Source organism: Aplidium turbinatum, chromosome 4 (genome assembly GCF_918807975.1).
Source record: "Aplidium turbinatum chromosome 4, kaAplTurb1.1, whole genome shotgun sequence".
NCBI classification, from domain to species: domain Eukaryota; kingdom Metazoa; phylum Chordata; class Ascidiacea; order Aplousobranchia; family Polyclinidae; genus Aplidium; species Aplidium turbinatum.
Window position 1 is genome coordinate 37,650,469 of NC_137475.1, and position 16,251 is coordinate 37,666,719.

The window sequence follows — 16,251 nt, forward strand, 5'->3', positions numbered from 1 at the left end:
AAATTTGAAACCTTAACGAAACTCAGGTTAGTTTTAAAAGTATTGGCTAAGTCAGTTATTGTATATACTATAGTGTATACATGTGTATTTCTCACTGAAGATCACTTTATATTAGGCCTACCCTAGTACAGAAAATTAACGAACCACATAACAAATCAGCATTTTAGCACGAATCTCAAAAGCATTGCATCTGTGAGTAAGAGTGTAACATTTTAACTAAATTAACGCAGAAGAGAGGCAATTTAAAATAATTTCCTTGATTTTTTAAACATCCCTGTAATAAGTTATTATTTCAAATACCTTCCATTATTAATTTTACTTTAGACATAGAAAGTATATGGAGATGGCAACCCAGGGTCAGTGATGTAAGCGCATACAAAAAATATTGACGCCATCAGCGTTAACGCAAACGTTCGAAAAACCATACGCCGTATGCGTCAACGCAACTTGTAAAAAAAGTTGGCGGCGTCAGCGCATACACTAGCGTAAACTAATTTTGTTTGCTAGGTGCCAAACATTCACACGGTATAAACCACTCGAAACAAACAAGTTTTATTTTGAATTTCCACAAAGAAACACAAGCATCTGAAAGTGTTCATCTGACATTTTGCTGTGTTTTGGTTCCAGTATGTCTTTGCCCATTGAAAACATTCTTTCAACTGCAGCGCTGGAAGGTATTGGCGTGTTGTAGTGAAAAAAATACATTAAAAAGTATGCGTTGACGCTATGCGTTAAAAAACCGCGAAAATTTTACGGCGTAGCCTCAAGCGCAAACTATCCAAAAAAATGTGGCCGCAAGCGTTAGCGTAAACAAAAAGTCTACGCCGCAAGTATGCGGCGTATACGTACATCTCTGCCCAGGGTGTGTTGGAATCAGAAAAAATGCCACCAACAAGCAGAGCAGCTTATTACCATGCTCTTCGTGCACATTATCAAGTAACCATATGGAAATTGTTGAGCAATAGGGAAATAGAGTCAAAGGAAGAGGAGTGGGGCTGGAAACTTGAAGACAACAATTATTTTCCAATAATGACGAACAATAAAGTTGCTCCAGAGTGTGTCCTGCAGGTTATAAGATGCAAATGCCAATCAACGAAGAATCAATGTGCTACAAAGAGATGTTCATGTAAGAAGCATGGCCTCAGTTGTGTAACAGCATGCAGTGATTTTCATGGTGAAGGATGTGAAAATAAAGAGGTAAACAGTTCTTCAGTTCAATGTTTTCTAATTTCTTGGACAATCAAGCTTTTAGTTAATTATGATGAAAATAAGTATAAAACGCCATAATTCATTACAACAGAAGCAAGTCATGTGACCATCATTTTAGTTGTATGGAGTGACTTTAACTATTTATATGTCAGGTGACATGCAGTCAGACCGGGTATTTCATATTTGAAGATCAATGCTATTAATTTTAGATGCCGTACTCGAAGTTTACGAATCAAGTGATGATGATAGCGACAATGACGATGGACGGAATATTTTTGATTTATTCTAATATAAAATATGGAAATGCCAGTACTTGGGCATTTTGGTTAAAGGTAAAGGGGGGTCCCATACTTGATTCAAGTGTCGGGTATGAGAAGATAAGGTTCTCATTGTACTAAGCCTTCGGCACTAAGGAGAGTAGGGTGGCCAGTTCCTTTCTCTCGGCCGCCTTTACTTCAGCAACTACGCCCACCCAATTTATTACACCCTGGGTAGAGGTGAGCGGTGTTTTCAACAACCAGCTGAAGCCGGGAGTCGAACCAGGTTTGCGTAATTGGAAAGCCAACGCCTTATCCGTTGCGCCATCCCACCGCACAGGTAAAGGGGGGTCCCATACTTGATTCAAGTGTCGGGTATGAGAAGATAAGGTTCTCATTGTACTAAGCATTCGGCACTAAGGAGAGTAGGGTGGCCAGTTCCTTTCTCTCGGCCGCCTTTACTTCAGCAACTACGCCCACCCAATTTATTACACCCTGGGTAGAGGTGAGCGGTGTTTTCAACAAGACAAGACTGGTTACAAGACTTAAAAAAATTTATGAACTGAAATTTGTTATAAGTGAAAAGTGATCCTTTACTATTTAGGTCCGTGTTTTTTTTTGTAGTGTCCAAAATTGAAAAATCTTGTATTTCACATTTTTTGACATAATTTCTACAATTTTTCTATTTACCGGTCAACATTTGTTCAGTGTGGTGTATTTTAATGTCAAAAATATGTCAAAATTGAAAAATCTTGAATTTCACATTTTTTGACATAATTTCTACAATTTTTCTATTTACCGGTCAACATTTGTTCAGTGTGGTGTATTTTAATGTCAAAAATATGTCAATATTGGTTTGGGAGTAATTCAGGATAAAATATTCCAAAAATTGTATTCAGCAACTTTTGAATTTCTACACTGTATACAATTGGTTTTAATTTTCCACTTTTATGGAGACTTGTTGTTTATCTATTGAGTTTTCCAAAATCAGTTTGAGGAGTAACTTCGGATGGGAAATTGTACACTTTTTCGTAAGCTCTGGTTTAACCACGGAGTAATTCATTGCTTGTCACTCCTCACAAAAATCCACCAGGCTAAAGCCTCATGGTGGATTCTGCCTTATAGTCCGCATTTAATGGCTAATAACTTCAAATGTGTGTATTTTTTGTCCATAGTTCTTTTGTGAAAGTGATTCAGTATGAAATTATCTTTCGAATGAGGTATAAAACATCAATTTTAGACGATTTCGAATTTTTGGCCTATGGGGGCTGCGGCCATTATGGAAAAATAGCCAAAACTCACTATTCCCAAGGGGAAATCATGGGGCTTTTTTTTTGGTGACTCCACATCACCAAACGAACCTCCTGACAAAGTTTCAGCTTGGTATTATTTTTTCCGGGTCAAATGATTCAGCGACTGGACTAGTAGTTTTCGCACACTTGTAGAAGCTTTTGACGCAGGGCCGGTTACCGAGATTGGCAGAGAGCATTTTTCCATTGTTTAAGTCATGGGCGGCTCGCTAGTACGTGCTGTGGTGCTGCAGCACTCCCACAAATTTTTCACGAAAAGTTTCTCAAATCTCTTAGCGTTTCTTCTTCTTCCTAAAATGTATTTTATGTTCTCTATTCGTAAATTGCTTACTGTTATAAGTGTAAATTATATTTGGAAACCCTGCGTGTGCAAGGAAATATTTTGCACAAAGTTATAATAAAAAGAAACACTCGATTGTGACGCCCAAGAGTCGCAAGTTTTCTTGCATTGCCAATACTAACGAATAGCAAAAGGTTGCTATCCCAAGTGAAACGCGAGTGTTAGCCTACATTGTAAAATTTAAGTGTTACAAAATAAACATATAGTCTTAGTGACAGAAGAACGCATATGGGGAATTACAAGAAAAACTGATACTTTTTAGAATAAGTCTACTTCCCATCCTTGAAAAAAACTGCTTGAATTTAATATGTCATGCAATAAATAACGAATCTACAATTACATCCAAAATGTGCAGTGACATAGGCCACGAAAGAATTTTGTTGAGTAGGTAATGAAGAAAAACAAGCGTTTTCTCTTTTACCATTTAGAACGTGTTATTCACATTTGTTTGTTGATCGTCCCTTTCAAAATATTACACATTCGCTAAAATCTTAAAAAAGCCAAGTTTTATATCAAATTTTATCACAATTTAGAGCTGAAAATACGCTCAGAATGCACCAAATCAAATGTAACTTTTTAAAATTTTCCCCGACTCCCGCTGTTGTATTCGCCTTTAACAAAGATCCAGCACCCCCATTTTTAGAACTCACCAGCCACCACTGGTTGAAGTTGTTGTTGAAGAGTTAAAACCAACCAAGAATAGATCGTTAATATGAATATTGTGAAGCAATCAACAATAGTTTCTATTAAGTTAAATATAAAGAAAACTCAACGAATGCCAGCGATAATTTTGTTTGACGACTCAACTCAATACATATCACAAAGCTTAGTCAAATGTGTCATATGCCGCACTGGGGTGGGGCTGAAACTTTGTTTATAGGTTGACGACATACGTCGCATGACAAGAGAAGTAAAAAATGCAAGAAAATGTCATATCTTACTTTGGAACCCAAAGTAATCGTTAGTCACTCTTTGGCGATATCAAACAAAACCTTTGAAAAAATACGACTATTTAGCAATAACAAAACTCGTGCAAATCAACTAAGGTCCATTGACAACGTGTATTAACAAAAATAACAAAGTGGAGACCAGAGGATCGTTGACCGTGAAGGAACGTCAAAGTCTATCACATGAAGACACTTGCCACGAACTGCTAATGTTGCAACGTCAGAGATTCACTGTTTCAAGAAAAAAAAATCACTTTTTCTTTTTGGAGCTTCTGGTTGCTTTTTTGTTCTTGGGCTTGCAGTATTTTGCCTCTAAATCGTGTAAAAAAGAATCCATTTGCTTCTGCCGCTTTTCTTGGCGTTGTAAAATTAACTGATTGAAATCGTCTTCTGTGGAGATATGATCTGTTGAAGTAATTGAAAGATTTTATGCTTGTGGGTAAAAAAACAAACATATAGTAAAATAGCCTACTAACTTTAACAATCACTGAATTATTTTTTTTATCCGTTTAACATCAGTGCTTTGCCTTTAGCTACCCTGGAAGAAAGTTAGAGCAGAAATTAAAAAAACGTTTTTGTTAATACTCATAATAAAACCCAATGCACGTCCATCCTAGTCTAATGCCAAGGTTTTCCATTTTTTACTGTTGTTTACGTTTTGCCAATTCTCTTAAGACAAATCTCCACTAATAATGTTTAAATCCGCTCTGTGCATGTCCAACTCTTTAATAACAATGTTACTTATAGTAAATCTACCCCAGTTGAAAACTCTCTAACCCCTTACAAAAGTATTTTTCAGCAGTTGGGTGCCATTGTAAGAGAGTGATCAATTAAGAGTTGAAAGAGAACAGTAAGATAACAAAACCAAAAGAACATAATGCATAGAACTAGACATATCAAAATTTAACAAGTTTATAGAAAAGGCATATGGATAAACACTGATAGTGCACTATTTTTACTACCCTGTGTCAGACTCAGATTTAAGTTAAAAATTATTAGAAAAGAATTTTCTACCTAAACCATGTTTTTTCCTTGCTTTTTCGGCTTCTTTAGCTTCGCCCTGGTATAGCTTGAGTCTTTTCTTACGTTTTGCTTTTGGTTCTTTTGAGAATATTTTAAAATCTTCAATTTCACCTTCATCAATAGCATGTTGCAAAATTTTTCTAAATGTTTATGATTTAATTATTATCATTAATCATCGTTATACAATTCAAAATAACTATATATTAAAAATCTAAAAACAATGAAGTGTTAAATGTGCAATACAAAAACAAACACATTTTTAATTACTATAAAAGCTTACAAAGCGTGTAGTTTTAAGCCACTGTATATATAATTTATATTTAGCATACATGGCACAGCAAAGAAGGCACTCGCTTTCTAATCATACAATCCTAGTTTGACTCCCGGCTTATGCTGGTTGTTGATAAACACCGCTCACCTCTACCCAGGGTGTAATAAATTGGGTGGGCATAGTTGCTGAAGTAAAGGCGGCTGAGACAAAAGAACTGGCCACCCTACTCTTGTTCGTGCCGAATGCTTGGTATAATCAGAACCTTATCTTCTCATACCCCGATGCTTGTATCAAGTGTGAGATTCACCTTTACTTTAATGTTTTTATATTTAGAATAAAACATTTACCTGTATCGGTCCTCATCTTCAATATATGAGCACAACTGTCTTTCAAATATCAAATCCATGTCACCTTTACATTCTTTGTATATTTCTTTTAGATCATCACTTTCTGCACTAGAAAAGCGATATGTTTCTTCAAATTTTTTCATGTCTTCAATATTGATCTAAAAAAGATAAATAATATAAAATTTGAAATACAAATTAAAAAAATAAGTTTTGTATTGGCATTGAATCAAGCGTATTCATAAGTTCTGTCAAATTTTTCCCTTCTGAGAAATATTGAGTATGGTCGTTATTAGTTAATAATAATAACATATGAGATGTTGTAAAGCAAAGTGCTTATTCATCTTTCAATTACATACAGTAAACAAACTAATGAAGACTATAACTATAATGAAGTTAACAGTTGGTATCCACAGTGATACACAGTACACACGCAAAAGTAAACAGCCAGGTAATATCAGTAAGGGTAAGTAAAAAGACACATAAAAACAAGACCAAAAATTATGTTATTGGATTAAAGAAATATTGGCAGGCCTATGCATCAAACAGGCAGTGATTGCTGGACGCTGGTATGGGCAATGGTAACAGTGTAATTGAACCCAAGTGTTGGTAGGCTACAGTAACAATACCAGTGGGTTACACAATAACAACAATAAATAGCACACTGTTAGTCAATGGCAACAACAAACAGTTTAAGTCACATGATTGGCGTGTGCACTTTGATGGACAGAAAAAAAATATACATACAATAGTTCAAAGCATGCAGCATTGTTAACTTTAAAATTTTTTAATGCACAACCAAAATAAGAAAAAAACTTTAAAGAGTGTATGTGTGATTGTGCGTTGGCTAGGCTACAGAATGAATGTTTTGATCACAGTGACACCCAATAATAAATAGCATTGAAAAATCAAAAACATTTACATTGAACAACGTCTTCCAATATTGAGACCAATCTTTAATGTCTTTTTCTCCACTGGCATCATCATCATCGACTTCACCTTCTGCGTCATAGATTGATCTTAAATCTTCATCAAGTAAGATGCGGCAAACTTTTGATAAAACCTTGTTATAAAGACATATTGAAATAAAAAAAAGAAATATCAAACAATTAAAAATAAAAGCATCTAACTTAATGACTGTAATAGTCTTTTGCTACTTCCGGCTTCCGCGTTGTGTAATCTAGTCTAAATATTGCTATAACATTAGAACAACAAACTATTCATACCATGTTGTAAGAGGTAATTTAAGAAGCACTGATTTTGAGACCTGCCAGATAGGAAGTTCATAAATAGCTTTCTTAGCAAATTGTATCAAAGCAGACTTATGGTAAGTATGGTACGGTAGTTAGCCATCTTTACTCGTCAACCGGGGTGACTTTGTTCACCAGGGTGACTTTGATCAGACTTTGTTTTAGCTTTGTAATCGCCAATTTGAGTAATTGCACTTCGCTCAAGTACTTCAGACCACATCCTTGGAATTTTAGCGAAGTCCAGTTACTCAAATTGGCGATTATAAAGCTAAAACAATGTCTGATCAAAGTCACCCTGGTGAACAAAGTCACCCCGGTTGACGGTAAAGCTTTAGATTATGTTACACTGAACCTGAAATTGTTTTGTAGCATTTTCTTTATTTTCTGTGGATGCCCGATCTGGATGCACCTTCAATGACATTCTCCTGTATGCTTGCTTTATGGAAGATTGTGTGGCATCTTTTTGCAAACACAGCAACTCATACAAATCAGACGTCCCGAACAAAGTTTGACATTCATGCAGCAACCCCATTGTAAAGTATGGTGGACTGTAGCTATATATAACAACTCACACTTAAGCCTAATTCAAAAAATGAAACATATCATAAGTACAGTGGCCAACATGTTTGACACAAACAAATTTGAAACTAGATTAAGAGTGAATCATAAAGTGCACATTGTGCTCATTTAATTTAAAAGCTTTGCAGCAAACTACTAAGCTCATGTAGTAACATAAAGCATTGAGAGGACACCGTGACTTAGATAACCGCATGGTCTGATGGTGAGTGGAGCAGAAGGAACAGTTGTTGAGAGCAAAGTAGATCCCTGTGGAATATGTGGCAAGAGAGTGATGAGAAATTCAATGCAATGCAAGGATTGTGGAAAGTGGGTACATGCAAGATATGCTAATGTCAAGAGAGCTGCAACAAGATTGGCAAAGTGTCTTGTTTGTGGGAAATGCAGTAAAGGAAGGAATGAAGTGGAAAGCCATGATGATGAGTTCTGCCATGGCATCAAAACAGTGACAGACTTCTGTTATCTGGGTGATCGGATAAATGGAAGTGGTGGATGTGAAGCAGCGGTGACAACAAGGGCAAGATTGGGCTGGGCAAAGTTCAGGGAATGTGGGGAAATGTTGTATGGCAGAAAATTTTCAATAAGGATGAAAGGGAAAGTATATCGGAGCTGTGTGCGGCCTGCAATGCTATATGGTAGCGAGACATGGATATTGAGAGAGAGTGAACTGGCAATCCTGAGAAGAACGGAAAGGTCAATGGTGAGAGCAATGTGTGGGGTGAAAACGAGAAGGGAAAAAAGGACTGAAGAATTGTTGGATACGCTAGAGATGAGAGAGACCATAGACCAACTGGCAAGGGCAAATGGAGTAAGATGGTATGGACATGTGATAAGGAGGGAGGAAGGAAGTTTTCTTAGAAAGGCACTAGATCTAAAGGTGGATGGGAAGAGGAAACGCGGTCGTCCAAGAAGAACGTGGAAACAACAAGTGAAGGATGAATTTAAAAAAGTCGGACTGAAGGAGGAAGATGCAAGGGACAGAGTGAAATGGAGAAAAGGGATTAAAACAATTGCTGCGCGGAAACAATCGGCCACCCCCACTAGTGGGGAACAAACCGACGATGGATTATGATGATGATGGTCTTTTAGTGCCTCTATATGGTATGATAGTTTTACATCAATAAAATTAAATAAATAATACATTATATTTTTCTGCTATTTGTACATTGAAATGAATCTGGAGCGATGCCAAAATAAACTTGATGGATTTATTAGCCTAAGTTCGCTTTGATTGTCAAATTCAACGTTTTGGTTAAAAGTTAAATTTGTAAATCAAGACAAAATGGAGCAGAGAAGTGCAACTCCCATGCTCGAGTCTAGCCTTGGCCCATAGACAAAGCAAGAAAACCAAACTGGGAATCTGAATTTTAAGAGCAGTGTTGTCACTTTTGTCAAATCTTTCCCTCACAACTGCTTCGCAAATTTACCTATTTTACTTGCAACTTTTGAGAAGTTCAAAATGATATACAGAAAACAGTACCGTATTTTTATTAAAATAAGGATTTTTCTTTCTGAGGCTATTGGGCTTCTTCTACAAGACTGGGTTCTCTCTACAACTTCTCACAGCCTTCAGATTTTCTCAATTTGAAACTTTTGCCAGAAAACCTTGAACACTTAAAATTTGAAAGCAAATGTTATTGATGTGGCAACACTGGCTAAAAAGAATTTAAATTTCCCACTTCCAAAGCAAGACCCAGCCTACAGCCAGTGTTGGGCGCGATAACTCATTTTTCAGTTAAGCGATAACGATAATAATCGATAAACGAAAAATGCCTAAAGCAATAACGATAAACAATAAATCAAAAAAAAGTTAAGCGATAACGATAAAATTATCGCCGATAATGTTCGATAACAATAGTTTTTTTTTTCTTGATTGGCGCTGCCCCATCCCATGCAGCACGAACTGTTTTCATCAACATGACGAAAAATCGAACATAAAATACTGTAAAGGGACAAAACTTTTTGTAAGTTGTGCATGAATAGAATTGCAACAGCGGCTGTGGCCTGTGGGTATCGAACCTTCAACCTCTTGATCCAGAATCAAACCACTGAGGTAACCGCCGTGCTTATAATTATACCTTCAGATACCAGTTGGATGCTTTTATCAATTGAGTTAGAGGGTTACATTGCCGCTTACGTGCAGTAGGCAAAATAATTAAATCAAATGAAAATACCATAAAAAATTCCAAACTTTGTGTTTTGCTTTCCGCTAGGGCTCTTTACAGCAAAGTCACCTGTGCGCTTTGTTCCAGACAATGGTTCACCTAATCAAACGTCATATAAAAACCGTTCAAGTCTACTGAATATTACGTCATGCAAGTTGCTAGAAAATGTGCCAAAATTGCACCATCGTTTATAAGATTTGTGTCAAACCTGTTTGGGCCTGTTTGGGCTTGTTTAAACAGGAAATATTACATCAGCTTTAAACACCTGTTGGAATGACTTCATAATTGTCTTTCATTATTGCGTCACAGTACTGCATACGTGAATTTGAGATATTGCTATCTATTCTGGTCATTCGTAAAATGATTGTTTGAAAGTTGGCCGCACATTTAACTGTTGGCTTAGTGCTTGCTAGCTGGACAAAAGTTCCGTCTTTTATCCAAGTAATCTGTTCTGTAGTGACAGTTTAAGTGGTGTACGGCGTTGCACCCCCTCGTTTTCGGTAGCCGCGGGCTAATTTTACAGAAATACACTGTTTGAAAAGAAGTTCAAGTGTGTGTTTCTTCGGTCATTATATACAGACGAACGGATTCGGGAACTTTATGTTACAATTTTCCCACGAAGAGATTATGGTTTACCGCTGTGACCACGCTTACATTTTAATTGTAAAATTCACTCGCGATTGCCGATTGCAGCAAAACAACAAGAGAATTGTTGCATGCATTTCATTGCATTGCAATTTGCAACTCTAAAAATTATTGTGTTGTCAGGGCCGTCGCTGCAGGGGGGCGTCTCCCTCCTCTGACAACGACCTGTGCACACACACTTCAGGTACTGAAGAAGAACTGGTTTCAATTTTAGTTTCGTTAACTAGGTGGCTAGTAAAAATATTACTTTTCATGGTCTTTCCACTTGTGTTATGATCCGAAAAAAATTTTATATCGGCGATAATCAAATATTGCCTTTGGCGATAACGATAAACGATAACTGAAAAAATAATTGAGCGATAACGATAGCCAATAAAAATTTATCGCCGATAAGTAATTATCGCCGATAATGCCCATTACTGCCTACAGCAGAATATTCCCAGACAATTTTTTCCGTTCAGTTGGTTTAATTCCCATGTTCATATCCTCATAAATGCAAAAGCTGAACATAAATGTGTAGCGCCTGTGACTTTTCTTATGTTATCTTGCGTCTCATTGGCATTGTGAAACTTGTGTTTGTTAGGAGTTTGAAACGCTGGATGGAATTTAGGCGTTTCTGTAAAAATTTATAGACCGTTTAGTAGGGTTTGATACACCTATACCGTACCAGGCTATACTTAGTTTAAGGTCGCTTTAGCGTTGTGCATCTGCCACATTGCTTGGAGCACTGAGCTTCCCTTAAATCAATGGTCTAGCGTGGAACAAAATCAGTACCTACTGGAGGCCAGAGATGTACGTATACGCCGCAAATTCTACGCCGCATAGGCTACTTGCGGCGTAGAATTTTTGTTTATGCTAACGCTTGCGGCCACATTTTTTGGATAGTTTGCGCTTGAGGCTACGCCGTAAAGTTTTCGCGGTTTTTTAGCGCATAGCGTCAACGCATACTTTTTAATGTCTTTTTTTCACTACAACACGCCAATACCTTCCAGCGCTGCAGTTGAAAGAATGTTTGCAATGGGTAAAGACATATTAGAACCAAAACACAGCAAAATGTCAGATGAACACTTTCAGATGCTTGTGTTTCTTTGTGGAAATTCAAAATAAAACTTGTTTGTTTCGAGTGATTTATACCGTGTTCCAGACAATTGTTCACCTAATCAAACGTCATATAAAAACCGTTCAAGTCTACTGAATATTACGTCATGGAAATTCCTAAAACATGAGCCAAAATTGCGCCATCGTTCGTAAGACTGTGTCAAACCGGTTTAAACCTGTTTCAGTTTGAAACCTGTTTGGACATGAAATGTTGCGTCGCGCTACTGCTGGCGTGCCTTTGAGTTATCACAAATTTTTCTGATTCATTCTTGAAGTTGTTTGTTGGAAGTCGGTCGCACATTTAACTGGTTTATTTGGTGCTTGCTAGCTGGACAAACTCTCCGTCTTTTATCCAAGTAATCTGTATCGTAGTGACAGTTTTAGAGGTGTACGGCTTTGCATCTCGATTTCGATAGCCGCGGGCTAATTTTACAGGAATACACTTATTGAATAGACGTTTCAAGGAGTGTTTCCTTTTCGGTCACTACATGCAGACAAACGGATTCGGGAACTTTATGTTACAATTTTCCCACGAAGAGATTATGGTTTACCGCTGTGACCATAAAAAATAAAAGACGAGTTCTTGTCAGTTGGTAGGTCAAGAAGAAATTAAAGCAAGAAAAATAAAAAACGAATTTGTTAGCTGGTAGGCCAAAAAGCACTTGAAGGCATAAAAATAAACGACGTGTTTGTTGTCAGCTAGTGCAGAAGAACTACTTAGAAGTACAAGAAATAATAAAAGAAGATTTGTTGGTTGGTAGTCTACACTCTTACAGAAGCAAAGAAAAGTAAAGACAATTCTTCTCAGTTTGGTACAGAAGAAAAATAACTTTGACATTCATTGGCAAGAAAGAAGATTAAAAGACAATCCATCTGTGCTTGTAGATTCAAGTGGAAGAATCCAAGCAAGTTTTGTGGACTTTAGGACTTCATACCCGTACAGCTACGGTATCGTGCATTTAAATTCTTTTTTGTATTTTTACGGTCTTTGCAGTTAAGTTTTTTATAACTACTGTAGCCTAATAATTTTGTGTGTTTGTGTAAATTAATTTTTTTAATTGTTAATTTAGCCCCAACATTTAATATGTCTACACTCGGTGGCGACGAGGACTCGACCGCCGTAGACTCGACTGAGTTTAAGCCTGATGATGTTCTTTGCGGTCGGGCAGGCCATTCTGGGGAGGGACCCATTAACGATGAGGCTAAGTCAGTTCGAGAAGCCCGGCATCTTAGACGGGATATTTTGACTCAAATTGGGAAACTTTCTGTAGCCCTAGGTTCTTTGAGTGATAAGCAGGAACTGTTAATTTTTCGATCTAAGTTATCTACTTTAGAAGAGGAATTACGGCATTTCCATGCTCTTTTGACTAAAATCTTTAACTCTGCAATCTTGGCAGAACTTCGTGATAGGGTAGATCCCGAATTTAACTCGTTAAAAAATAACTTTGAACAAAAAGAAAGTGAGTTCTCAGATATGTTGGATGCTGACATACATCCTGAGGATAGCGCCTCAAATGTAAGCACTAGGATGTCTAGGACTTCGTCTCGGATAGTGGCACAAATTAACCTGCAGCTAAGACGAGAGGAGCTCCAGATACAAGCTGAGGCCGAAGCGAGAGCTGCTGAGGCTGCCGCGAGAGCTGAGGCCATTCGAGCTGATGCTGCCGCGAGAGCTGAGGCCGAAGCGAGAGCTGCTGAGGCCGCCGCGAGAGCCGAAGCGAGAGCTGCTGAGTTCGCACTCAAAGACGCTCAGTTGAGGGCTGAACAACGTAAAGAGGTAGTTTTAGCTGAATATCGATCAGAGGTGGGCTCTCGGCGTAGCTCTAAGAAGGGCTCTTCTAGGCATTCCAGAAATGAACATCAATCGCAGTTTAATTTACATAACCTTTTCCAAACGCCCGTTCAACCTGTGAGTGGACCAGGGCAATCCACACGTTTGCCAGCTGTTTCAGGAGGTCTCGGGGCCGCGGCTAAGGGTCTTCCGAATGCTGTAGAGCCAAGGTCTGCGAATTACAACCGAACTCCTCCCCCAGAGCGTACAGGTCACGGGGCCGCCATTAGTAGTAATGCTTTGCCCTCTTCACAGTTTTCTGCGCCGCTAGGTTTTGATCGCCCAGCTACACGTAATTTGAGTGGTTGTGAGAGGCGTATCGCGTCTCCTGATTTTAACGTGTGTGAGGATCGTGATCGGGCTGTGCACGTGACTGAGCCCACTCAGCCCCTTAAGGGATATAGCTTGTCTTCTCCCGCTAAATCGAGTTCTCAACAGCAGGATTGCTTTTTTGAATACCAAAATAGTAGGACGTTTTTCGATAAGGCGGCCTTGATTGGTTACGATGGTAATAATATGCCATTTATCTTCTTTAAAAATCGTGTTACGGCCTTAATGGCAGCTTCGCCCTTTAAGGGGACTTGTTTGACTTTGCTACAAGCAGCTTGTGTTAGAACAGCTGCGCAAACGATTGCTAATTTGGTTTCTGACACCCCTGGCTTGTCAGAGGAAGACAGGATAGAAATGTTGTTAGCTCGCTTGTCCCAGCGTTTTGGGGTTCGTGGAGGTCTTTTCGCAGAACCAGAAATTAGAAAGTATCGCTATGGTAGCAAATTGACTTCTATCTCTTCCAGTGATCTGAAAGAGTTTAAAGATGAATTATCACAGCATTTGCTTTACGCGCAAGCTTATGGTCAGCGTGACAAATTGGAAGGACGTTTTGTCTTGGATTTGGCTAAGCGACTCCCGTTTGACGCTAAGCAGCGTTATCTTGACTTTTTAGGTGATCAGTATGGTAGTGGCACTAATGAGCCTACTTTTCAGAGTTTGTTTGATTTTGTTGTACGAGAGGAAACGCGTAAGTCGACTGATTTTAGCATTATGCTAATGGGCGATTCTGGTGAGTCGCAGCATTTTAAAAAGTTTGGCAAAGGAAAATTGCCTTCATGTCCGGTTAGGCAGACGTCCGTAAAACCCCACGATGATGTCAGGGAGTTCGCAGTACTCGACTGTTGTTGGCGCACCGCACGGTGGTGAAGCCAGACGTAAAAACCTACCGGCATGCATTTGTTGTTCGTCACGTGGTCAAGTTGAATATCATTTTTTGTCTAATTGTAAAGAATTTTTGCGCTTGACACCTAAAGATCGGAGAGATGTCATTGTGAAAGCTGGCAAATACTTGAATTGTTTGCGCCAGCATATGGTTAGGGATTGCGTTCATGCAAATAACTGTCGTAAGTGTGGGCCTAACAACGATAGGAAACACTATTTTCTTCTGCATGATTTTTATGTGACGTCACGTGATTCTCTGGCTTCGGTTGGGAAAGATGATGCTCGTGCCAGAGTTCCTGTGCGTAATGTTAAGATTGGAAATGTTAAAGCAGCCTTTAACCGCGTTACTGCTGCTCGTGTTTTGAATCCAATGACAGGCAAATCGAAGTTGGTGTATTGTCAGCATGATCCTGGTTCGCAGTTGACGTTTGTTTCGAGTGATTTGGTGTGTGAACTTGATCTTAAACCGTACGATAAAGCGTCGTTTAAAATGGATACCTCGGCTGGTCAGAAAGCTACTTGTGCTGACCTTGTCAAACTCAACATCCAGTCGTTAGAGACAGATGAACTGTTTCGTGATATAACTTCGGTGGTTAACCCAGCTTGGGCTGACGATGTTAAAACTTTACCGCATAAACAAGATTTAAATGGTTTCCGTCATTTTCATGACGTGAATATGTTTCATTTGAATGATTGTAGTACTGTAGATGTACTGATTGGCAACGACAACGCTTATTTGATGTGTGCAAAAAAAGAGCGTGTTGGTGAAAATCGTAGTGAACCACATGCTTTGCTCACTCCTCTCGGCTGGTTGGCTTGTGGTGGTAAGTCACCCTTAGATGAAAGCGTTGCTAAAGTGTGCAGAGTGCAGACGTCTTCAGAGTCGGATGTCATCTCTGGCTTTCAGCGTAAAATTGAGTCTCGTGATATGGAAATAGCAGACTTGAATAAAGTCATTCAGGATTTGACGTTGCAAAATGAAACCTGTGAATTGTCTCGCAATGATAAGTTGGCTAGAGAACTTGTTGAACCGAATATTGAGTTGAAAGATGGTCGATTTGAGATACCTGTTCCGTTGAAGGAAGATATTGATCTACCTAACAATTTTGTGTTGGCGTCAGATAGAGTTGCTGCTTTAAGAAAGAAGGCTTTAAAACAACCTGAACTTCGTGATTTCCTTACTGACACCATGAAAGATCTTAAATCAAATGGCTATATTGAGCGTACTGGTGAAGCAGGAAATGTCAAGGGATTTGAATGGTATTTACCATACTTTGTTACGTCACAATTAAAAAAGCGCATTGTTTACGATGGCAAGTCTGAATTTCGAGGAACTTGTGTTAATGATGTAATGTTTTCGGGTCCTGACTTGTTAAACCCTCTGGTAGATGTCTTGGCTAGATTTCGGCTTGGTAGATTTGGTCTCATGGCTGATGTGACTAAATGCTTCTTTCAAATAAAGTTACCTGAGTCGCAAAGGGATTTGTTTCGTATATTGTGGTTTGAAGATGATGACCTTGAAAATGGTAGGATGGTACCATTTCGTTTTTGTGTACACCCTTGGGGAATAAAGAGTAGCCCGTATATCGCTTGCTTGGCTATAAAGAAAATGATCGAGCAGAATCCCAGCAGTGCTGGTGAATTGACTCTCTGTAATATTGCAAATAATATGTACAATTGTACATGGATGATTTTATATTTTCGGCTAATAGCTTAGAGGAAGCTCAGCAAATCACTGATGAATCAATTGCTTTGTTTGATAGCCGTGGGTTT

General features: G+C 38.5%; 2 protein-coding genes across 2 annotated transcripts in view; one reads left to right on the plus strand and one right to left on the minus strand.

The window, feature by feature from the left end:
- Positions 1–16,251, plus strand: part of LOC145768458 (calcium uniporter protein, mitochondrial-like) — a 53,273-nt gene continuing 37,022 nt past the window's right edge. The window contains exon 1 of the mRNA XM_082579952.1: positions 1–26. The gene's annotated coding sequence lies outside the window, so the exon portion shown is untranslated. The remainder of the gene's footprint in view (positions 27–16,251) is intronic.
- Positions 3,405–7,526, minus strand: LOC145768801 (dnaJ homolog subfamily C member 9-like). Its single transcript, XM_082580397.1, has 5 exons — positions 7,304–7,526; positions 6,624–6,764; positions 5,705–5,862; positions 5,078–5,226; positions 3,405–4,468 (listed from the first exon to the last, which is right to left on the minus strand). The coding sequence occupies exons 1-5, from the start codon at positions 7,481–7,483 to the stop codon at positions 4,314–4,316; spliced, it is 783 nt and encodes a 260-aa protein (XP_082436523.1). The 5' UTR covers positions 7,484–7,526; the 3' UTR covers positions 3,405–4,313.